Genomic DNA, 25,872 nt, shown 5'->3' with positions numbered 1-25,872 from the left:
TCTCCTTCTCCCTCTCTTTTCTCTCCACTTCAACTTTCCTGGTTATTTTAACAACCAGGGCTGCGATACACTGAGCCTCGCCGGAGAATAGTATTTTGATGTCAAGGTAGAGTGTGTAAGGTGGTTCTGACAGCGTCTTCATTAGAGAGGCTGTCGTCGGTCGCCTTGTCATCAAGTCGCTAAACTAAAGTAGGATTGTTACACAGCAAACAAAGCCTCATCTTTATCCATGCCGTACTTATTCCACTGCTGCACAAAAATATTCATTATGTATATGAAAAAGATGGTGAGAAAAATCTATACGGCTCAGTGAAATATGTACATCAGTGTCCTGGTGAACAAATGACCTCTCCTCCCTTCTCTGCGGCGGCCTCTCATCATGCAGCAGAGGGCGTTAAATAATGAATCTCTCACTCACCCAAGACTTCCACAAACTATACTTCTCGTTGCAAGACCAGAATATAAAAACCTGGTAAACTTTTAGGTTATTTAAAAAAAAAATGCATGCAGGAAAACCAATTAAATTGATACCCTAATTGTCTGTCCTCTTTGTGAACTATGCATCCTAGAAAACTGCATTATGTAACATTTGCAATAATATGCTATAGTTTGTATTTTCCTTCCTGTGTATCTGATATTTGCACCTTGAATGTTGTCTTTCATTGGACTTTTATGGTTGTCTGGGTGTGTGCGATACCTTCCACCTGATCTGCTTTTTACAAAATATACTCTGTTTCCAGGTTTTACTAACATTTCTTAGGACTTCTTCATTGTCCGCCATGACTGTCAGGGTTCCCACGGTCATGAAAAACATGGAAAAGTCATGGAATTTCACAATCTCATTTTCTAGGCCTGGATGGTCATGGAATCAGTAACATCCTTGAAAGTTTTGGAAAAATCCTGGAATTTTGTTGCATCTAATTACATTAATTTGTTATGGTAATCTTTTGTGGATAACCTTTCATGTAATGCAACATAAAGATGAAATTATTTCCTGAAGCTGTTGATGTAATGGAGCTCTAATATGCACGGATATGTGACGATCATGTACGTTTCTTCACTTCCTCCCCACATCCCATCACTTCCTCCATGTACACCAGCTGGCTGAAAGTACATTGAGTTTGAATCTGATATGTTTGAATAAGGGAAAATAATGTTTGGACATTGTAGGGTCATAAATCGCAAAGTTTGGATACCTATGCCCCAATACTACTTTTAAATAGTGCTGCATTGCTGAGACGGAGAAATGTCTGTGTTTTACATTGTGAATGGTCATGAAGATTTTATAACGGGTCCTTGAAAAGTCATGGAAAAGTTTTGAAATTGTGTCCATGAAAATGTGCAGGAACCCTGTGCTGTGTGTGTAAAAATAATCATTATTTGTGAAAAATCAAGCTATTTTTAAAAATTATTATTTTTTACATTTGCCATAAATTAGGCAGAACAGACAGAGAAGATCGTAAAGCATTACACAAAAATAAAAAAATAATGAATGAATAAGTACATGAAAATAAAATACAGCAAAATTAAATTAAATTTAAAAAAAAAAAAAAAAATACATAAAAAAATAAAAGCATGTTTTAAATATAATTGGCGATGGGTTATCGAGAACATGAATGTCATCTGTGTGCCAAAAGCCATTCACCGACAAAAAAATGTAAAGTATTTTATGTTAAATTGTGACATTACTAATGTTTGAGAGGTGTAATTGGAAAATTCAGTTACAGAAACTCAAATAGACTTACTTGCGAGGGGTCGTGCTGCATGAAAAGAATGATAATCCATTGTATTTGAACATGTTCTACCACTGAAGACCCCAAACAAGAGTGCCATTTCCTGCAGTTCAAAATCATATTTAAAGCCACTTCTAATAAACTAGTAAACATCATTAGGCATCAAGGTGCTAAAACAATGTCAAGTGTGTATTTGGAGCTGTTCAGAGGGCCCGGGGTCTCCAAAGACCCTGAACAGAACATTAAGATTAAGGTTCCTCACAAAGTCTTTTTGGATTTTATATCTTACAATGCCAATAACCAAAGCCAAAACCCAAACATGAATCATTTAGTCCTGTGATTTATTTAATCTGTTTCATTTTTCACACTTTGGATCTCTTCACCTCTTTACCTCAGGCCCTGCAGGCCTGCACTGTCTCTTTTTAGTATCTTAACAGGCCTACCAAAAATCGTTTTTCCCCCCTTAAATTTCCCCCTTTTCTCCCAATTTTATGATTAAAACCATATCCAAGGTGAATGCCGCAAAAAGACGCGGAATAAAAATATATTTCAAGGCGATGAGGTTGTTCCCAGGGTGGTTTCAGGGCGGTGGTGGATGAAGGTAGCATCATTTCAGATCGTGCCAAAAAAAATGGCGGATAATTAAATTAAAGAAGTGGTGTAATGAAGTAGAACCGACACTTTGAGCAGAGCAGGGAGGGAAACAGCCAGAGTTTATACCTTGTCTCACAGTTTTCTTCTCATTTTTTGGCTGGAAACAAGAAACATAATGTTAAAGGTTTTTTTTATGAAAGGTTTGGTTGTTCGGGTCTGCCTGTGTGAAATCTTTCTAATTAACTCTCTCTTTTTCAGTGCTGTATTCACGCGCGCGTGTCGGTGCCCCGTATCACGCGCGCGTGCTCTCGTCTGTGTGAGTGTGGGCGCGTGTGGGGGCGCGCGCTTTCCGCTCTACTCTGGAATGCAGCCAGTCTCTTTTGAATCCACACTCTGCTTCCAAAACCCAAAAGCCTTTGATCTTTTTTTTTTTTTTCCTCGCTGTCTCCTTACCCGGAAGAGAACCCCTTCTCTCTGCCTCTCTGTTCCTCTCTCCCTCTCTCTCTGTCTCTCAGCTGGGATGAACGCACACGTGGAAATGTTGGCCCGGCTCCACACTCGGACCAAATTTAGTCATACAAAGGCGAGGGAGAGCGAGGAGGAGGAGGTAGGGTGGAGGGTGGTGGAGGAGGAGGGAGAGTAGTGGTGGTGGTGGAGGGGGAAAACCGGGCGGGGGGAGTTGGGGATGAAAGAGCCAGCCGCCGCAAGATCAAAGGCAGCCGCGGCTCCGCCCCGCTAACCCCACCTCCGCGCTTTATAAAGATCTGCCTCCCCATCCCAACTTTGATTCTCACGCAATCTCTCCCTGCTCAGACACACACACAGAAAGCACGTCACTTCTGCTGCTCTCTCTCTCTCCTTTTTTTGTTTATTTCCCTTTTTCTTTTTCTTATATTTTCTCGTGAAATATTTGAGCCACAAATACACAAGTTTATATTTTCTTTTAATTATTTTTCTCATATGTACGTTGCTCCATTTCCCCCCCCCCCTTTTTCATTCTTAATTAATTACAGTTTATTTATTTTATGTGTGTGCGTCTGTGTGTGTGTGTATTTTTCACTAAGTTTTCTGGTGTGCCAAACATTAGTCCCCCAACTATTATTATTACTATTGTGTGTGTGTGTGTGTGTGTGTGCTAATAATGAATGAATATAATGTGTCACAATAACTAATAAGGGTGTCAGAGACTTTACATATTTAGGGGCCACTTACATGCATAAGTTTGGGACCCCTTGGCCAAGTTATGTCCTTAAACCACTGTATCACATTTTATCTTGGCTGCTCTTGCAAAATACTTAAAAACATTATTTTTATTAATAATATAAATGTAATATTTTCATATATTTTTGGAAAACATGCCCTTAATATTGCTGGTGCAAAAGCATTTTAAAGGGAGGATAAAATAAATAAAAAAACACACCTTTTGTTTGCAAATGTTGCTGAATAAATACACACATAAATAAACAAATAATAAGTGTATATGTTGGTGAGAATGTGTAGACATATATATTTGATTTTTACGCATGAAACATGCTTTATTTTTGTTTTCTTCTTTTATTGTAGGAATCTATTTCTACAAAAAATAACACTATTGCCATTTCTTGTGTCTGGGGCAGATGTCTCGTCTTGTTTTTCCCTCTATCTCAATTATAATTTTTATTTATCATGATTGTTTTAACCCATCACACACTCACTCACTCACACACACACACACACACACACACAGCGCGCGTGTCAGCCGCTTCCTCCTCTTCCTCCTCTTCTTCTCCTTCCCCTCCTGTCTGCCCATTTGTTGTGAGCCGTGTATAAATCTCTCTCTCAGGAGGAGTGTCAATCGGTGCGGTGTCAATCAGAGCCTCGGCTTCCCTTTCATCTCTCCTTCCTCCCAATGACTGAGGAGAGAGCGAGAGGAGGAGGAGGAGGAGGAGGAGGAGGGAGGGAGCACGGGCTACATTACCAACACACACATACACACACTGGTTACATTACACTGTGGAAGCAGTGCGGGGAGCAGTGGGAAGTCGGTTCCACGGCGTGTGTGTTTTGTTTTTTCCTCCTCCTCCTCTCTTACCTTCTTTTTCCTGATTGTTTTATGACTTTTGCTTTTATCCCTCCCGCGCTGAGGATGTATCCTGACGCATGAACGCGGCGTCGCTTGTTGTCGCGTCTTAAGTGTTAGAAACTGTGTTGCACATCCATCAGTTACCTGACGGTGTTCTGCTTGTGTTAGGGTTTTTTTGACACTTTCAAGGAGCTTCTTCTTTCACTGGACCACCGAGGAAATAATATTCTCACTTTTATAAATGCACTTTTTTTTTTACTGGACCATACCCGTCGTCGGTTGTGTGTGTGTGTGTGTGTGTGTGTGAGTGTGTGTTGAAAAACTAGTGATGAGATTTTAACTCGTTGTTTGTCTTCCTTTTTTTTATTTTTCCCTCATGACATTGAGGCGTGCACCGGACTCTCATTGTGAGACTTTACATGTCAAGTTGTCGGCTCTGAGTTTCAGGTCTTTTTTAGTTGAAACACTCGTGGTGTGAAAAGGGGACACGGACAGCAGACACACTCCTGTTGCTTCAGTGAAAACACACCGGCAGCGTGTGTGCACGCCGCTTCCATCTCCGAGTGACTCACGGTCGACGCTCCGGTTCTTAAAAGCAGGGGGGACGTTTACTCACTCGGTTTCGGGGGGGATTTTTAGTGGGAGTTTTCCCCCTCCTGATAGTTTCGGACAGTGCTGGCCTGTGTGTGTGTGTGTGTGTGTTGTCTTCCGCTTTTACTGAACAGTTTAAAAAACCAAATTTAAAAAAATGCCACAGTTATCAGGCGGCGGCGGCGGAGACCCGGAGCTGTGCGCCACAGACGAAATGATCCCGTTCAAAGACGAAGGAGACCCGCATAAAGAGCAGATCTTCGCCGAGCTCAGCCACTCGGAGGAAGAGGGAGACCTGGCAGACATCAAGTCATCTCTGGTCAACGAGTCAGAGAGCAGCCCCAACAGCAACAGCCACGATGTGAGTAATGTGTGTGAGTGTGTGTGTTGACTGATGTGGTGGATGATGAGGGAGAGAGGAAGGTGGGTATCAGCTCTCAGTTCCATCACAGCCTGCATCAAACCTGGAAAACAAAGTTATCCTTTTAATCTGGTTTTCATTTAGCTTTTGGCACTTTGTCTCGTGACACATTTCTGCAGCAGAGAGCGAATTGACAATACAGGCCCTAAAATTAATTTCCATCTGTGAACACCCTCAGTTTTATAAAGCATTTTTTTATCATAAAGATTTACCTCTGATCAAAACAAATGCACAGTCTCACTTCAAGTGCATTTACAGCCCCATTTTAGATTTTAAAATTTAATATCTGTGCTGCTCCCACTGCAGTCTGCACACTCAGGTGTACCAGCCTCCCCCCTCAGACACCTCCTCTATATATTCCCAGTAATCTTCTTTTTGGAGACATTACAGCCCTAAATGCACACTCCAACTTGTCTGTGGCATCTCAAGTTCATTTATTTGTAATAAAATGTGGGTAAAATAATAAGGAAGATAATTTAAGATGTGAGAATCGGGGCCTTGTGCTGCCTCTGATAAGTAGGCTAATAGCTGTGTTTGCAGGGGGTTCAGTGTAACCTTCAGCAGCTGTAAACACCAGGACATGAATCTGTTCAGCACACGTGGGTTTAAAATCTATTCATAAGCAAGATTATTAATTTATTTCACAGATCACAACTTTTAAAATCCTCAACAATAGGATGATGTTTAAATATTTTATTACCAGGATGTGTTTCTGTTTGTAATGCCTGACTCATATTTCATTATTGTTTGTTTAATGGTGCCCAAAAATTATTTGTGCATGCTTTGAGGTTGAGAAAAATCTGAAACACATTTTACAGCTGCGTTTGTTTTTGCCCGTGCTCACTGATCAGATTAAAAGGAGGCATTAAGAGGCAAATCCGAATAAATTTACAGTGCATGTAAATGCATATAGAATCTCGCTGGAAGAATTACGAATGATGAATTTTTAATGTTTCCAAAATTATAACTCTCACGCTTTTATATTCCGCACTTGCAAGATGGCATTTTATTAGCACACGGGAGCAGTCACGAAACATCACAATTAAAAATTTGTATTTATTTTCTCTGCATCCGTCTGCGCCGTGCACCGACCCCAGGATGCAGGCTGCAGCTCTCCCCATCGCAAAGTTACTCGTCTGTTTTTGTCATTAACCGCAGTGTTAATGAAATTTTCGCCACATCCTGCACCAGACTGTACACACTCACCAGCAAATGTCCTAGAGACGCACGAGACAGAGGCTGAATGTTAATTAGGAATCCAGAGAAGTTCCCCTCGCTCAGCTTGAAGCCATCCTGAGGGGTCTGAACTCCAAAAAGAGGTCCTGTTACCAATTCTGATTCGGAAATAAAGAGGAAATAGATGTGCGGAAAGCAGTTTTTTTTTAAGGCAAAATCAGTCTCCACCATTTTCTCTTTTTTCCTGGGATGATTTTATTTCACTTTACACAGAGGCTTTTAATTTGTAACACAAATACAATCCATTTATTTGAATTTAGAGGACGCCTTAAACTGAGAGATGAAATTGAGAGTGGACCTATGGTATTGAAAACAAGTTAATTTGTAAGCTCCTTAAGGACATGAAGCTTAATTAAGTGGTTCTTTTGAAGCTTTGATGCAGGCTGCTCCATCACCTCTCTATAGACAGTAGTGTGTGTGTGTGTGTGTGTGTGTGTACGTGTGTGCAAGCTCGTTCTGCTTTGGTGACGAGCAAAAAGGGACGGCATTTGTCCCAGCAGTGTTTGTGGGTGTGTGACCCTATCAGCATGTCAGTGTGTGCCACTGTGTTTGAAGGCCCTCTTAATTGAATCACCATCATTTTAATTTTTGAAATTCCTTTTCTTCCTCTTCCTTTTTTTTTTTTCTACAGGCAGCTAGACAGTCCCAAATACCGCAAGATTCATATCATGAAAAACACAGAGACCATCCGGATGATGGTAAGTGACACCGCCTTAAGCGAGGGCTCGTTAAATCAGCATGCTTTACAGGACAGCCAGCGTGCCATTGAGCTGCAATAAAGCCCCAGATTTTCAGAATAATTCGCTGCAGCTTGAGAAGTTTTAATGGGCCGGTGTGAAAAAGTGCCACCTCGTTCTCCACACACAGAAGTGATCAGTCACACTCATGCACTGTTGGACCTCTTCTTATCAGAGCCCCTGTTTTTCTGCTGCTCTCAGACAGATAATCTCTGATCCAGGTCTAGTCTGGACATGTTAAACCTTCATGGACGCAGCTACCTGTTACCTACCTCGTAGATGAGGGCGCCTGCAGAAACAAAGTATACTTGAGTTGCACATTTCATGCTTTAATTTCCTGGGTGATCATTCAGTGTGACATGTGGCATAACATTTCTATTTATTGTGTGTCTTAATATGCAGTCGCCCCAATAAACTATTTCCCCACATACATCATCTCTCGCATGCAACATGTTGCCACCGCTCGGGGCTCTTTGCTCCTTGGGTATTGTAGTCTGACCCCTCTGCAGCAGGTCATCATTAGGGCTTTGAGGAAGAGTGTGCCTCCTCTTTGTTCCCCTTTCACTCCTGAATAGGATCCCCTCAAACCAAACACCAGCTTTCTTCACAACAAGATCCATGTTGCCATCAGGGGCTATGTACCACAAACACTCCCAACCCCCCGGCCTTATTAACGCAGCGTGCAGTTGAGTGGCGAGTGGCGCTGCATTGAGGCCTCTTGTATAAAGCCCCCCCCTTCTCTGAGGTCAAAGGCATAGAGGAACAGTTGGGGCGTCTCCTGTTTTGACACAGTCTGTATGTTCTTCTAATTGGTGCTAATTGGCACAGAGGGGCTCCATTGTTCCTCTGTATAATACGACCCTCCTCTCCAAGACGGGAAGAAAGGGCACAAACAAAAGGCCGAGGCGAACTGGGGCACGGGTTAAAGCGATCGACAGTGATATCATTACAGCATCCAAACAGACGGGCGAACTTTGTGCTCAGCTTTGCTTTTATAACTCGGCTAAATTTATTGACTGAAGCGCAATTAGAATTTGTCATTTCTAAGATTTGTTTATGTGGTTAAAGCTCCAGTGTTGGGAGAAATCCAAAGACTTCTGAAGTTAATAAATAAATAAAAAATGCCTCATGAGCTTTTTGCAAACAAACAGTTAATTGTCACTTTTTAACCTTTTTTTTTTTTTTTTAATTTAGGAAAACTCCAGGACCTGTACAGTAAAGGCCATCCGTACCCGGGCTACCCAGGCTACATCATGATGAACAACATGAACAACGACTCCTACATGAACAATGGCTCCCTCTCGCCGCCCATGCCCAGAACGGTCAGTGCCAATTCAGTTTTTATCAGCGTAACTCATCTAACATCAAGATATGAAATGTGTTGTTGTTAAAATGAACTTGAGCCCGAGAACCTGAGAATAAACATGTCAATAACTTTTTCGCTTGAGGCAAACAAAAACATCTCAGCATCACAGTTTAGTGACGAGAGCCATAAAGAGCACAAAGGTATGAGCCTTTAAGTTTGGCGTTGCATGGACATATAGTCAGAAAATAATCCGCTGATGATTTTGATCAGGGGTAAAAAATAACTCTTTAATCAATGTTACGTTGTCAGTGTATCTGATATATTTTTGTTGGGTTAAGGTTAGTGTTTATGTTTTTTTTTTTTTTTCATGCTGTTAGAAGTTGGTAAACTGATGCTGAAAGTGCTGGTTTGCTCAGAACACACGCTTGTGGGATCGAAAGCAAAAACAAACATGGAGGATGATGATAGACCTGCGGAGATTTACCTTCATGTTGCACCTGTTCAGGTTAAACTGAAGTTCAGGTGGCTTTGAACAATGGCGTTAGTTGTGTTGCAGAATGGGGGGGCACATATGAAAGGGGTGTCTGGAAATTTTGAGCATCAAACACTTAATTTCATACATTCTGGTTAAGTTTTATGCACCAATTTGTGCCTTGTCTGAATCAGTTTATGGCAGACATGTCTTTAATTTCGTTAAAGAAGAGTCCTCTGCTAGTTTAATGTTTTCGTCTGGGGGACAAATGCACATGTTCTTAATATGCACGTCTGTGGTTGCGGATATCACAGTTTAAAACACAAAGTGAAATGAGGTGACAAAAGTTGTTTGTTAACTCTGTCACAGCACTGCCCAGTACTCTGGTAATGTAGACTAAGAAAGAAAAAGGAAGGCAACCTGTTGCTTTACCTGCCCACAGACTTTGCGGCGCTGTCCCACTTTTCAAACATCTTGCTTACGATCAGTCGTTTTCCATATTGATGAAGCAAGAAAATTGCAATTCCATCAATATACTTAAAAAGTATTGCAATACTTGATAAGATCAGCACCTTCAGAAATGATGAAGTATTGCAAAATGCGCACCTATTTCTGGCTTTAATTGTTATAGTTGATTTCATTTGCTGTTTTCGAGCGTCTTTATCGCGATCATTTGCTTCTGTTGCACTATTTCCATTCACTGTGAATTAAATACTTTTTGGTTTGGAATGTATGTTAGACAAAATGAGGGATTTTTAGATATCTTTGGGAACTTGTTTTGTCCTTGTTAATTTTTGAAAATGTCAGGGACCAAACAGTTGATTAAAAACAAGAATCAGATTAGACTGAGGACATAGTTCTTAGTTGCAGCACTACATGAGGTTAAAACAGTATTAATAGTGTTTTCATGGCATCTTTTTAGTTAAAAAAAATAGCATGTTTAGAAGCTCGTGGGTCACAATGAAGGCAGCATAATTGATTATCAAATAAACATTTTATGTTAACTAGTCAACAGTTGCTTTGACCTACACGTTTAGTTTGGAATATGAAGTTTTAAAGAGAAAACCATCCCTGTAAAGCTCATAAATCCTTAAATTATTGACCAACAACATTGACCTGCAATTATGAATTAGAGATTAAAATTAATGAAAAGAACGGATTAATAAATGGCAGCATTTCAGGTAAGATCACATTTCTGGACTTACAAACTACCGCTTTAATATGATAAGAATAAAACAAAAAATATTCACTTCCAATGTTGATTATGTTTGTGTTGTTGTGTAGTATCTTAATACCACACCAAATAAGACCCTTTGAAACCAAATGCCTGCCGTTCTTTCCGGAAGATTAGCATGAGATATACAGTATTTCTCATCTTGTTAGAATCTTAAGTGATGCATGTCTACATGACCCAAGTAAGCCCTCTAATTAGCCCAGCATGACTGAGGAGGCCTAAAGGCAACATAACGTCTCCGAGGCTGCCCTGCAGAGGAGTTTATAGGACCGTCCAGGGGTGGCGTGTGCCGTTGCAGATATCGCCCCTGTAATGGTATTAATTTCAGGCCAGCTGCAGGTCTCTCACTGGCGGCTTCCTGTGTCTGTCCCGTTTGCAAATTTCTCCTCTCAAGACAGACATAAAACGCAGGGCACACCAGCAGCTGTCCACTCTAATCCTGTTTTGTCCACGTCTCTGTGTTGCACTTGGGGGGAGACAACCGGCCTCGGTCTGGCTATGGTTTGGTGCCTCCATGCAGGCAACACTCACGCAAGCCCTGCGTTGTTTGTGCTTTTGCAGTGCATACACGTTAGTTTCATCAGGGTTAAGTTGTGAAATGTGAGCTCTGCGTTATTATAAGAATCGTCTTTCAGAGGCAGATGTGATTGTCGGGGGCAGATGCCACATGCTGTGTGCAAAGGAACTTCATTCACACGCAACTCTATCACGGGATGATGTTAAAATTGCATTGCTTCCCCTCTGCCAAAGTTGCAGAGGGTGAAAGTATGTGACATTGTAGAGAAAACGTGATTACCTCATGATTTGCCCTCTTCAGTTTACAAATAGAGTGGTTTGTGAAATGTAGGGTATGATGCTTTCCAAATTCTATTTTTATGGCTTGTTTTCTGGTCAATTTTATCGATTATTCCATCGCACACCCTGAAATACTCGTAGAGGGCATGTATGGAGACCAGCTGACTGTATGAGAGGAAATTACCCCTCACTGCAGATGAATTGGGCCAGGCAGTTAGGCAGCATACTCGCTGCCAAAACTTTTAAAGCCCTGCTTTCATATCATTTACCATGGCTGCTTTTTTTTTTTTCACCCAATTTTCCCCCTCACCCTGTCTTCAATAAAACGGTAGTCATTTTATATACGTTTCTCTCACTTAACCAATAAAAAGAGCCAAGGCTTGGTGGAAGGATCACGGAACATGAGTCCTCTGGCTTTCTCACTGATGTCAGCTTGCTGCCTCCGCTGCCGGCCACCGCAGCCACAGTATCTGCAGGCCTGGGATCGGTTTTCACTGAGATCAAAGGCACATTCTCCCTTTCATTCTCTTCCATCCCCAGCCCCACCGCGGCCCCCCCAATCCCAGTAGTTTAGATTGATTTCCATTGACCATGACATTCCTGCACATGCCGTCCAGTCATGATGGAGCTGTTGGGAGTAGCTGATTGTCAGCAGATTTTAGGACTTCTAGCTTGATAGGTCGCCTCCACCACAAGAGCTGAGATTTTGGTGTCAAGATGCCTAATGGCGTTCAGTTGCATATACATGTTGACCACTTCAAAGAGTCAGTGGCTTGTTATGAATACGACTGTTTACATGAACCTATAGCTGCTTTAGGATGCGGTATCTGTAGGGTATCCTGAGCACAAAAGTGAAGTCGGTAAGGAGTCCATCACGTGAGGTGAATCTCTCTCTTGAAGGAGCAAAAAAGGGGCACTGTGTTTATTGTACATGCTGTTTGGGACTCATGCCTAAGTAGCTTGTTGTGATTGTCTTGTCTACATTCATACACATGGAAAAACAGGAAAATCGGGAAATAGGTGGGTGTATTTTAAATGTATTAGTTGTGTGTGTGTGTGTGTGTGTGTGTGTGTGTGTGTGTGTGTATTAGGGTTGGGTCGGTTCTCAGTAATACCAGTTCGGTTCGGTACTCCGTCTTGGACCGGGTTTTTTTTTTTGAGACCGACCGGACCGCATACTCAGGCGGAACGTACACGGAGCGTACACCACGGAGGTCCGCCCGGTAAAAGTGGACGTCCGCAAGCCCTGCGCGCGCAAAGCACGACCGCGCGGACTCCGCTCCGCTTATAGTACGCCTGAGTCTGTGAGCACCTGTGTCTGCCTCTTCACCAAGCGCACAGCGAGCAGGAGAGAGAGGGGGGTGGGGGTGGGGCGGGGACTGAGCTAGGGGGTGCGAGCGCGCATGCGCCGAGGCCTCTACTGTAGCCTGGAGTTTGTTTAATAGTGACGGGGAGTCGATAATGGCGGACAATTTAGTCTCGACGAAATCAAAGAATGCGCCACTATGGCAACACTTTGGCTTTGAGCCAGACGAAGGAGGCAACCTTTGTTTGCACTGATTGAGTAAGCTGCAAAATTTATTTGTAAGGAATAAAAGAAACAACTTGTTACTGTCACTCTGTTGTCCTAAGGTCGTTTTTTTATTTTAAATGAGTCAATTGCGCCCCCAAGTGGCGAAAATCCGGTATTACCAACTTGATGCGAATTATTTTATTTTATTTTATTTTTTTATTTTTTTTACAAAAACCGGACCGTTTTTTTTTTTCTCAGACCGACCCAACCCTAGTGTGTATATATAAAACACCTGAGCTTGTTTGGTCCAAGCATTTTGACTGACAGGACAGCGCCTCAGACAGCATGGAGTCTGATTGTGCTAATGGGTAAAAATTTTACTGATGGCCTTCTGCTCATCTGTAGAGATCGGCTACACTTCACAAATCTATCTGGGTTTAAATAGACTTACATTCCATAGAATGATAAATAGATTTGAAGTAAGCGCCTGTCTTGCCGGAGGTTCTGATGACACTTGTTGCTGCGGCAGATAGCAACACGTCAGTTAGCTGAACGGAGATGATGTGCTAAATAAAGTCATGTGGCTAATAAACTGCTTTCTAGTTGGAAGAACTCATCTTAAGATAAAGGTATGCGTGACTATCCAAACAGGGGCAGAGGTATTTTTCTTTTTTTAATTCTCCTGTAACGTTATCCCCACCACTCCCAGTCGCCACCTTTCTCAGCTTGGCTGCCTATTCCACCAGTAAAGACTGACCTCTGGTGGCGCATGCTGTGCATTACAGTGGCTTAATACAGCATATCCATATCAGTTTAATACAAAGAGGAGCATTTGTGTTTTTAATGTATTGAAAATCATACCTTTGGGATGTTTAATTACCCTGGTATACTGTAATACATTGATACCACCCGTGTCTAGATATTTATCTTCAAAATAGAAATTCCTCCAGAATAAATCTAGCTTTGTTACGTTTTTTAGCTTGATTAAAGGAACAGGTTCGCTTATTTAAATTGTGTTTGTTACTGCAAAAAAAAGACTATCAGGTTATTCAAGTTGACAGAAGTATACTGATTATTATGTGTCGTCTTGATCAGGGTTAGTGTTTCTCTCTCAGATGCTTCAGATAATGTGAAGAGACTTGACTACATTTAATGATTCTGTTGTTATAACTTTTGGTGTGTAAAAATAGCAAAGGGTATGAAGATAGGGAAGGGTTGTTTTCTCTCTGGCCTCTGAGTCTTTAAATTGCCAAATAAAACATGCTTTTACGATGTTGGTCAGAATTATCATAACACCCCACATTGGCACTGATGATAACGGTTGCCAAGTATAAATCTTCAAAGCATTTAGGATGTCATCACTCCAGGTTTGATATGTGGAAGACGAGAAGTTCACTGCTTTGAGGTGTTTTCGTCTTATTGTTCAAATAAGTGGTCCTGCAGCCTCCCAGACTCCATGAGGATTTGAAAATGACAGCTTCTAAATAAAGATCAACATGCACGTGATGGACAGTACATATTTTTAAATGACCTGAAATCTATTCCCAGATTACGTTGCTGTTGTTGCACTAACATCCTCCCCTTCGTTAAAAATGGATAAAAACTCTTTTATATGCTCCTGTAAAGGAAACACTACATCCTTTGAGCTCATGACATGCTACCAAAGCCATTTGAATAAACTCATAAATGCATGGTTGACAAGATAAAGACACAACTGCCTGCTCCTGGTTCTGAAATGTTGATAGTGCAGAGAGAGGGAGGTTTTTCACCTGACTGTGAAGATGTGTTGGTGATCTCCAGCTGTGTTGGAACAGTCTCATGGTCTTGAGCAACAGCTTGAGGAGAAGAGCGGATTGAATCGCTGATTTTTTTTTTTTTTTTTTTTTAAGCTGAGTTTTTCTGCTGTGGTGGTGGGGGGAGTTATGAGAGCTCCCTCTCCTTTTGCCCGTGCACTCTTTTTTCCCTTTGGACCCTCAATTGCAGATCCTCATGGCGAGAAAGAGGGGGTGTGGAGGGGGTGCAGCGCTGTACTTTCCTTTGATGTAGTGGGAACGTGACGGATCTGCTAGCCAGTGTCTCGCAGCGTGGAATCACTAACCCAGGCTTACCTAACGGGATTTGGTAGGACCGCTCTGGTGTCCCTCAGTGCCATGTGTGTCCTGAGCTCATGCCCCCAGCACTACCGTGGAAGATCCCTGTTAAAGAGAACACTACATTTACCAGCAGCCATCCATGTCCACACATAATGTTCTAGATGGCAGCTTATGGCACCTTGTGTAGTTTTTTTAAGTCTCACTATAGGGTGGATATGCTGTGTGAAGTTTACCAGAGCTGAAAGCAGCATTTTGCCTTTAAGTAGCTGGACGCCATATGATCATCCCACTGTCAGCTCATTTTCTATACATAGCCTTGAATAGTACTTTCTTTATGTATACTTACATCCAAAAATAAATTAAGGAAATACAGTAGCTGTCAAGCCATAAGTGTAATTGCCTTATTTATTGCTGCATATACCAAATCAGTACATATCAAAGAGTCACACTGACATCGATGTCATCTGCCGAGCAGCTCTAACAAAGGGCAAAATGTGTGTGTGTACACATGAAGGACAGCGGCAGGGACCTCACACAGAAGAAACACTTGGCGTCTCAGACTCTTTGTAGTGCTGCCGGGGTCGCAGTGTTTTATAAACAGCACCATTAACGCCAAGGTTCCTTCTCGTCCTCCGCTGTATGGTGATGCTGGTTGACACATTTACTCCATATGCACGCTGCTAATGACGCCATGTGGTTGCAATCACCTTATCAGTGTGTTTCATCTGGTTAAATGGAGCTCAGCAGAGTGATTCTCCACCAGGACCGAGAGATATGCATTGTTGTGTAAGATGGGAACTAAAAGTAGTACGATCGAGGGTTAAGTTTCTGGTTGATTATATTTTTCTTGTTGTGTGAGGGCACACTGATTTATTTTTCGTTAAAAAAAAAAAAAAAAAAGATAGCTGTGTGAAGGATTTGCATATACTGGCAAAAATGGTGTATCATATTCCTATCTATGTTTTCATTTGGTATAATCGCATGAAAATAAGAATGGCTGTGTTTTAGAACACAGAACTCAGAATAAGCTGTTTATATCTATATATGGAGCGTTCACCATGTTCTTCTACTGTAGCCCAGAGTGGACAAACCAAACTCTGGCTCTAGATAGGGCTATTTGTGGTTTCGCATCTTTGCGTTGGCCACTGTAGTTCTAGGGCTGCACGATGTATACAAATCAGTCTGCGATATGCGCCACAGTTTTGTTTGGAATGGTAATTTTTAGATAATTTTACAAAAGAAAAAATCAAATAAATAAAAATGACGATGACAGGATTTGTTTTTCTGGGGTCTGTCCCAAACAAGCATGTTCCCCTATGTCTGGAATATGATTTGAAGACCCCTCATATCTCTGTAGCACCACACTGCCTCATTTATAATGCCATCAAAAGTTGATAAAATTCTCCTACATGCTTGGCACACAGGAGAAGATTCAGCTCTGCAACCTCACCGATAGATGCCACTAAATCCGACACACTAGACCTTTAAACAAATGATGCAAAGCATAAAATGATTTTAATTTGTGTTCCTGAAGTATTATTTTCATTATTTGAACACATTAACGCAATTTAAAGGTCATCAATTGCATCAGAAAACAACAAAAAGAAAAAGAGCAGGCAGTAGATTTAATCACAAACCTCTGACTTCTTTCTGTTTGTTTCCATTTTAAAATTAAGTGACACAGATGAAAGGCAAAACTTAATCATTAAATGGCGAAATGTGTGTTGCTGTATGTGTGTGAGAAAAGCAATTGGGAGTGTCATGGTTGTGAGCGTGACATGCAGGCGCACACTTAACCCCGGTTGATGTTTATTTTGGGCATGTGTTACCGCTCAGAGCGAAGCACTCATAGATGATGACACTTTTCTTCGCTTCCCCGTCCTCCCTCTGAATTGGATGAAGCTTAACCAATCAAGCAGCGCTGCCTGGAGCCAGCCAGTCAGGCTTTTCCCGGACAGGCCGCCACTCAGGCCCACAACACCTGCTCAGGGGACTTCACTCTTCACCAGCAGCCTGCCGCTGATCTCCAGGGGTCAGTGGAGGGCCTTGCCAAGGTTGTCCCTTATGCCCAGTTCTGTTTGAATGGCCTGGGTGTGGACTTCCTGTAAGGGCGGATCAGAAATGGAGACTAGAGGGTGGTGTGTGCGTGTGTGAGAGTGTTTTTGTCAATATGTTGTGCGACTGACGTAACTGTTGGTGATGTTATGACTGTGCTTAGTTAATGGGACAGTGTGGGACGTGGTTGTCTCTTGGCCGGGGCTGGGTATCATTTAAAAAATTACAGTCCCAGTACCCTTGAAATGATACCAACAGAGTCCTTCATTTGATACATTTTTTTTTCTGCATTATCCAGTACCCATCATGTGAATGGAGGCATTCAATTGCGTAACATGCCACAGGCGTGTTCCCATACTTTTGAATGTTTTGTTGGCATCTCAGCACGCTGATCTGCCAACTCCATCAAACACACGGCACTCGACTTCACCACATGACAGACTGTACGAGTTGTAGCCGCTGCGGTGGTGGGCATATCAGATTGAATCAAAGAATGCTTGTGGTGATTGCCTGGGAGCAGAACCATACAAAGAGATTTTTTTGTCTAGACTTGGGTGCAAAAGGGATCAAATGCAGGTGTCGTTTGGCTGGAGAAGTTTCGACGCCACTTGGTACTGGGTTATTTCGGTCGATACCTTAAAGGTATCGAGTTCCAATACCCAGCCCTACTCTTGGCAAAGATGTTTTGTTGGCTTCAAAAAGTAGTTTTACAGTCATTATTTGGTAAATACATTTACAGCGCTTCATTGACCGGGGTCAGTCTTTAATCCATGACCGAAGCTTGACAGCAGTCCTTCAAAGCTGATCTCAGCACCTCGCTGATGCAGTCATGAAATAAGTCAAAACATGAATAGCTTTATTGACTTCATCTTGACAGCTTGTAGGTCTATATAGAGGCGAGCAGTGTTCCAGCTAGTAAACTGCAGCAAGAGGAACAATAGGACCACAGGAGTGAAACATGGGTGCAAATCCTGCCGGCTGTGTCCAGACTTCAGAGAAGCTCAAACAGCCCTCACTTTGTCCAGCTAAGAAATAGAGCTGTGATCAATAGCTGCTCTGTTTTGTATGAAGTTGGTCAGTCTCTGGCGCGCTCTTTCCCTCCCTCCTTTCTCTTTGCTGTTTCATATTTTTCAGAAGCTCATTATTTCTTTCTGCTGTGGGTGTGAGTGCTAAAGAGGCTCACATGCAATGTGTATCTGACAGCGCTGAAATATTAATGGTCCCCAGTGTAGGAGGTTGGTATAGGGCCTGCATAGTTACAGTACAAAGGGTGCCTTCTCGCCACCAGGCTTTATTAGCAGAGCTGTTAAATGAATGGATGGATGTAGCTTTCTTCGTGCCTCCTTTTGTGTTTTTGCGCTAAACATCGCACCACATTCTCCCTGTCTAACAATTTCCAACTACACTAAACGGGTGCCCGATTGAGACTTGGCGCGCACGCACGCACAAACACACATGCATGAGTGTGAGAGCTACACCACACTGTTGAGCTTTCTGTGGGAGGACAAAGAGGAGGGCTTTGCTATCAGTTCATTTTGTGTGGTCTCGGCCATAAAAAACACGCTGTTCTTTGACTGTGAAAAAAAAGCCTGTCTTTAATTTTTGGGAAACCCATAAAAGTTTGTCGCTCCTTTCATATCGGCTGCAGAATTGAAAACAAATGCTACATTCTCCCCTCCTCTGCTTTGAACTGGCCAATTATAGAGTTGTGAAAATAAAAATCAGTCTGTAGATCTCTTTACCCCCCTCTCTTTTCTTTCCTTCCTTCTCTTCCCCCTCTCTCTCTTTCTTTCTCAGTCACTTTCTTTTTTTTTTCTCCTCCCCCCTTGTTTTTGAAGAAACCGAGGGGGGATCACTGATGTCAAAGTCAAAACCAAGAGCATTAAGAAAACTGGCGAAATGCAATACAGCTGCAATCCGACATGACGCTAGAAAATAGGGCTGAGGAGCAGAAAGCCTCTCTCCCGTATTCCCAGGGCGCGCAACTGCTCCCGGCCTTGGCTTTGATCTCTTCAAAGCCTCCTGCCTCCTACTAGATGGAGAGTCTTGGCTGCCGCTCGTGAGCGCTGGAGAGAGGCAGGGAGGGAGGTGGGGGGTGTTTTTTGGGGGGGAGCCGTCGTCTTTTCCTTTCCAGGGCTGAAATCAATCATGGTGCCGAGGCAATTATGTGTAATTCAACCCCAGCCAGATTAGTGACTCTTGTTACCTGAGCGACCGGAGCTCTGTAATCTGCGAGACACACCGGCCTCACCAGCAAAGGAGTAGCCAGGAACAGGCGAGGGCACTTGAGGGAAAGGAGGGGATCGAGGGAAGAGGGAGAGGTGCTGAAAAGCAGGCTGCCATGCTGCTGTCCAGCAGAGCAGAAAATCAGAGTACAATGGAGTGATTACACTTGCAGATGTAGCCATATTTATGACGAGGTGGATAGAGAGAACAGAAAGAATGACAAGCACTGATTGCCATGGAGCTTCCTAGTTAGTGTGCTAACGAGCCAGGTCTCTTTTGTGTTAAAACGTGCGTAATGTCACCTCCACTGCGCTTCCAGTCCTCCCCCACTATCCACCGTCCTGTCCCCCCTCCAGTGCCATATCTCTATCCCTCATGCCCTCCACAGTCGGCTCCGAAATGCAAGCTTGGCCAAGGCTCCTGCCCCAGGCGCCCAATTTACTATGGCTGGAGAAAAACTCAGTGGCCCCAAGTCACAGAGGAAAACAGCAGAGCTGAATGCTGCTCTTTCCCTGCTGCTGCAGTTCGTCTGATCTGTGCAACTGTTTCAGTGTCTTAACACGCAGCAGTGTAACAATTTACACCCTTCTGCTTTTTTTTATGTGGCTTACTGAGGAGATTTATCCCAATTATGTCTGCTCCTAGTTTAGGCAAATCTAGAACGTGGTAGGAGTTTGATGCTCATGACTAATACCACCTAGCGTACGTTATGAGATTATTTATTTGTAAGACTTTTTTTAAGCTATGATATTTTCATTTGGGGTTTTAGAAACAATTAATTGGAGGTTGGATGGAGGGCAGAGGAGAAATTAGAGATTCACATTATTAGTGTTTAATTGGAAATATATGATTGCCTGAGCTTTGATTCTTCCCCTGCTCTGTCTGTAAGAGCTGATGTCACAGGGATGAGAACAAGGCTTTGTTTTTTTCGTCAGCAGTCACTTGATGCAGGATGATGAAACCCACAAAGATATCTAGCAAGAATGTGTTTGTTCATCTGATGAGCTCGCCTTGTGCTCCATGTTTCTTTTGATCATCCAACTGCTCGGTCGGTGATTGAAGGCACTTATTTTCCTCGTGGGATGTACACAATGAATAAATTAGATATACCGTCCTGTTATAATAGAACGTAGTTGATCAGGACCTTGATGTCTGCGATAGTTTTAACAAGGCAGGCTGACAGGGAAGTGGAGCTGACTCTAAAAATATAAAGGTCACGCTGAATGGATTATGTGGCATCAATGGAGCCACCGTCCAGCTCAGCAGGAGCCCTTAAATCCACTAGCAGCCATAACCCCTCGGCTCAGGGGCCAGGTGACGCTTTTCATGTCCTCCAATGGAGAGACATCACAGAGGCATCCTCCACTTTGAGCTGCCCGTCATCAAACAATGCATCAAAACATCAAATCAATCCACCCCCACTGTATCTATCTTTTGAGATGAAAGATGGGGGAAATGGAAGTGCCCACCGCGCCCCCGCACCACAAATCTTCATTTGCATTTCTCTCATTGCACACACTGACACTCCTTACGCGCTGAAGCAGTGATATAGAGAAAAGGTTGTGCTTGACTTTTATTTGAAAAGTTCAACAGTGGTTATGTAGCCTGTTTAATGTGGGTCCACCTTGTGAAAGGGTGAAAAACAAGCGGCAATCTCTGGAACTGATAAATGAAGCCAGCTTGGAAGTGCTAAAAAAACTGCAGTTCCTCTAATGGCCACTTGAGGCTGGCTCCAAGAAGAAGTCAGTCTCCATAGACCAACTTTGCAGCAGAAATAAACATGTTTACAGCCTGGTGCATAAAACAGTTTTGGCCTGTATAGCTAATTTCAACATTCATGAAAACCATACAGGGATGATTTTTTTTATATAACTCACCATTTCACATTTTTATTAAGGCCTAAAGTTAGGCATAATTAAGGGCGTGGCCACTTCTAGTGACCGGCTGTCTGCAAGGTGTCATCGCAGTTCCTGAGTCAGATTCACCCCTCGTTTCTCCTCAGCTCCACCCTCTCATCCAAATATGGTCACTTCTGACTCAAAAATTTCACGATGATGACGGCCGAGATGCCCAACTCAAAGCTTCGCTACGCTCATTATTTTTACAGTCTATGGTGAAAACAGGTTATTAAAGTCTCTGGGATTACAACTCTAGGATTACTAAAGCCTACTACTGCCATGCTAGATATTGGTACTTCAAGCTGTGCTTCATAAATTATGCTTCCCGTGATTGTAAAGATGCGCGAACATGATCAAACACAATTATAACAGAACTTAACATGAACTCATCTTAAGGTGATACAGTAAACGAAAGACAGTTTAATTTGATCATTCACATGTTGACGCACCCAGCAGTTATCTGAATAGCTCAGAACTTTCACTACATAAAACCAAATATCCAACATTTTACTATGTCTTGCCTTCATTCAATAAGAGTTACCGGTATAGGCATTAGAGGTATACATTGATAGTAGCCACATGCTGCAGCCTTTTATGGTATTTTCCTATGCCCATTTGTATGATTTAGATATTTGGACAAGTGTCATTTTGACATTTGCCAGAATTTGCAGTCTAAAATACAAAATGTGGCATATTTACATTGCTTATTTATCTGACCAACAAAAAACCTCAAAGCAATTCAGTTCACGGTCATACATATAAAACAGACATTTTATTCTCACATTTGAATGTTTGACACTTTTACTTAAAATATAACAAAAACGAGCTTTCAGTTGATCAGCTAATTGTTTCAGTTCTACGTAACTGACACCTAAAGAAGAAATTTTGTTCAAGCTACTCAAAGATGTCACAGCTTTAAGCTCATTTAATTTGACATTGCTTTCTTAATATACGATTGAGATTATGTTAAGACATATGAGCAATCCACTATGAATAAATCCATCTGAATTACAACCCCGGTGTGTTCATTGTATGGCTTGTCATTCAGATTTGTGGCATCAGGTGCACGAGTGTGCCCTGTAATGTTGCTGTAACCATATGCCCTGAGCCTAAGGAGCCCCTTTTGTGCTCCAGAAATTCACTATTACCATTTCTTTAGAGGTATCAAGGGATAAGCAGACGTTGTCCGTTGCCATGTTGTACATGGTCATTGTTTTGTTTGTATTAAAGCCCACAAAAAACCCTGCCACAGAGCTAATTGATGGGGCGGAGTCTTCGTGTGACCGTTCAGATCCTTGGAGAGGTTCTTGAAGTGTTCCCCGCTTCTGTGGGGATGGAGAAAAGCCATTTGTTCGGAGGGGATCAGATTTGAATAGCTTTGTGCTTCTCATTCAGATCTTTACAGGGGCGTGTGCGCCTGGCTGGAAAGAAACCCTAAAATGTGTGGTTTGATTAATGACTAATTCCAGGCTGAAAGGCAGTTGTTGGTAGTCTTTACCAGTTAATCCCTTAAAACGTGGAATCACACCCAAACAGTGGGCTGCTGGTATTGTTGTATGGTCTATAATGTGAATGAGCCGAAAGGTTTGCAATGTGATCCACAACCATGAAGGCTTCTTAGCACTGTGGCATAAACCTTGTCTCATTATGACCAGGACCAAAACGGTCCATATACTTTGTAACATAAAGAAAAACACAGCTTTGTCTGCTTGTTTGTCGAATTATGTCAAAATGATTTTGGAGTCAAAAGACACAGAATGTGTGTAGCTTCAAGCTCTGTGGCTCACTGAGGTGAGAAACATGTTGATCATGTGACTACGGGGGTCAAAAGTTCAGATCAAAGCCGGGACACAGGTGTCATGACACCTGAGGCAATGGGGCTTCTTGTGACCTGCAATTTTTCAAGCATTACGTAACCCACATACTAGGTTACCCTATCACAAGGTTGTTCTCTGTTTACAAATTTAATTCATTTCTCAGTGGGTTTTATTTTTGTTACATTAAGTCGTCAATGACTCGGGCTCACCAGCCCATCAATATTTTTATTCCTTCTATTCTTACACGTTGTGTCGGTGGGTGTGCATCTGTCTGAGTGAAATACAGAAGGAAAACTAGGTCAATACTCTCTACAGCTCAGGCAGAAGCAGCTCTCATTCAAATCACCTCCCTATCCACATTTTCCTAGTGTGTGCCATTGAAAACCGTCCCCGCAAAAACACGGCAGCGCCTCTACAGCCCACTGCTGTCTGCCTTCGTTCAGCTTTTCCCTGCTAGCTTGCAATGCTAATATTTACCCCTTCCTTTCCGTTGATGTAATGTGCAATGTTGCATCGGAGCTAGCTGGAGCTTATTGAGAAGAGTACTGTCTCTAGCTCTCGTCTCCACAGGTAGAGACACACAAAGACCCCCACCAGACTCTATTTTCCCCCTCAACGCTGAGCTCCCAAATCCAAACTGACAGCCATTCATGCCCAGAATACCTGGGCGAAAGCTGAGGGGGGGAAACACTATCTAGGTGTAGCAGGCAAATCCGCTCTTGTTCGACGGATCTATGAAGCTCCTGCATAAGGCAACTCATCAGCACTTTTCCCCCATTCTGCACTGCATTTTCTCTCCCTCTTTCTCTCCGTCTCTGGTATTGTGCAGAGGCTAAGGTTTTAGCGTGCTTGCCACACAAAGTTAGCTTGTGCTGCGATTTTATTTGTGTACATCTCTCAGGGCCTCTCGAGTGTTGTTGTTGTTGAATGTGGATGTTGGCACCACCGTGCTGCCTGGCATGAATGCAGCTACTCAGCAGACCAGAGCTGGCTTCTAATGATAAATCATGCAGTGTGTTAATGCAGCAGCAGGGTTGCTATAAATAGTTGCTGGAGAGGGATGACGATTGATTCAGGAAGAAAAATAAAGCGTGCTCCAAACATTTTCTGCTTGTGGTCAGCTTTTAACAGCTGAGTTCAAACATAGGGCCCCCAACATTAACATCGCCCCTGGTTTGAAACACACAGCTGATCAGGTAAATGACGCAGCTGAAGGCTCTATGACTCAGATTTTAATACCGTTAGACGCACTGACAGTGTCCAGATACACCAGGTAGCTGTGCTTATGTCTCATTTCTGCTTCCGGTGCTGAGAAATGGCCCAGTTCTGTGCTATCTGAGGTGTTGTTGGGATTTTTGCTTAGCATGTCTCAAAAGATCCAAGGCAAGTGATGGAGCTGCAGAGAGCAGCCATGTTCTTTGTGGGGGTGATGCCTAGTGGGTGCTCGAGTGTGTGTGCGGTCTGCCTTTTGTGTATGTGTTTGCGTGTGCGCTCGCAGGCCTGCTGACAGTGGCACTTCAGCAGAATGTTTGCCCTTTCCTCAGTCCTTTGATGTGACCAGGTCCTGCGGTGATAATGAGCCCTGTGCCCCGCCGCAAGGTGAACATCCTGCAGTTCGCCCAGGGCTCTGCCAGAGCTGCGGCCCAACCCCCATTACTCCTCCACCACACACACACACACACACACATGCACACACACACACACACACTCTGCAAATACAACAGTGGAGGAGCCGACCACCACTTGGAGCTGATCAACTTCCACCTAATGCTTAGACAGTGTGAAAATGACAACAGTCCTTCATGTGGCCAAGAAACATGAAGCCTGTCATTATATGCTCAGGACATACCACATCAGAGCGTGCTAATATAGCTAATTATGGGGATCAATATCTCAGTTCTTCCTAAATAGTTATTTAACAATATAAATAAGAATGTAGAATTACATATAAAAATAGTCTAATTTTATAAAACACTTAAAGGACTTTAAGGACCCTTATTTTAAAATTCCCTGTCTAAGCACACCTCCTTCCTAAATATGATGAAACTGGTGATTCACACACCTACAAAGTAGTAGCAAACCATATGAAAAACACTATGTTGCACTGACTGATTTAATTTTCAGTGAGCATGGGCACTGCAGTTTATTTTGATGAAGTCTAACATACATCGTCCTGCTGCCAAAATACTCATGTGTATTAATTCGCCACAGAAAATAGTCCCAAGCACTGTTTACTCCTGTTTGAGTCATATTTTCCAAAAACGTATTAAATTAGCGTATTTTTAAAAGTGAAGGTATTAACTCGTGACCTTTTTTTAAGATTTTCATCTTCAGTAGGAACAAATGGGTAGAGTATTGAGCAGAGATGTGGACTTGTGTCACATGACTTGTACTCGAGTCAGACTCAAGTCACAAATTTGATAATGGTTAGAACCCTCATCTTCCATGCAGAAGGCCCAGGGTTCGAATCCTGCTGGGTAGACGTCAGCAAAGGCATGCGGTCGCAAGAGGTTTCCACCACCGAATCAAACGGGATCAGATTCCTTAAGGAGGCTTCAGGATAAGAGCGTAACTCCGGAATCTGAGGCAAGTCCTCAACAAGGGTGCGTCTCAAGCCCGTTGTAGACGGGAGGTTCCAGTCGTAAAAGCAGATTCAGATTTGACAAAATGAACAAGACTTCCAACTCGACATGGACTCTAACAGCAATGATTGTGACCTTGCATGGACTTGAGTCTTTTGACTTGAAAATACTTGACAACTCCCCCCCAAACTTAAGGATTAAAAAGTGTTATTTAAAAAGACGCCATGTATCTATTTATTTCCCTTCATTTCCTGAATCAACCAACGTTAACTCTATTCATTCCCAGCGAGTCGACACTTAACTCCCCAGATGATCCACTTGATTCAGATTGTTGGGACCAATCTGACAGCATCCAGTCAAGTTGCAGAGGAGAACCATGACGAACTAACGTTACGCTACTGAGCGCCAGTTGGAAAAAATGATACCAAAGATAATTTTGATTGCGTACAAAAACTGAATGGTGGTAAAAAATTCATTGCAGTACACAAAATCGGTTGGTCCAAAATT

The 25,872-nt window shown here is 42.6% G+C and overlaps 1 protein-coding gene across 3 annotated transcripts in view; it reads left to right on the top strand.

Moving 5' to 3' along the window:
• The first annotated feature begins 4,280 nt into the window (after window positions 1–4,280).
• lef1 (lymphoid enhancer-binding factor 1) overlaps window positions 4,281–25,872 on the top strand; it is a 48,966-nt gene continuing 27,374 nt past the window's right edge. For 2 of the 3 annotated variants that reach the window (XM_050043880.1, XM_050043881.1), the window contains exons 1-3: window positions 4,282–5,341; window positions 7,269–7,335; window positions 8,569–8,696. In XM_050043880.1, coding sequence (XP_049899837.1) covers window positions 5,138–5,341; window positions 7,269–7,335; window positions 8,569–8,696 — 399 coding nt within the window. In that variant the 5' untranslated portion in view covers window positions 4,282–5,137. Of the gene's footprint in view, window positions 5,342–7,268; window positions 7,336–8,568; window positions 8,697–25,872 lie in introns of all 3 variants that reach the window. The other variant, XM_050043879.1, reaches the window with a different exon arrangement.

The sequence above is a fragment of the Epinephelus moara genome, chromosome 5 (genome assembly GCF_006386435.1).
Source record: "Epinephelus moara isolate mb chromosome 5, YSFRI_EMoa_1.0, whole genome shotgun sequence".
Taxonomy (NCBI): Eukaryota; Metazoa; Chordata; class Actinopteri; order Perciformes; family Serranidae; genus Epinephelus; species Epinephelus moara.
The sequence above is the reverse complement of the archived record's forward strand: the minus strand, read 5'-3'. Positions and strand labels throughout refer to the sequence as shown.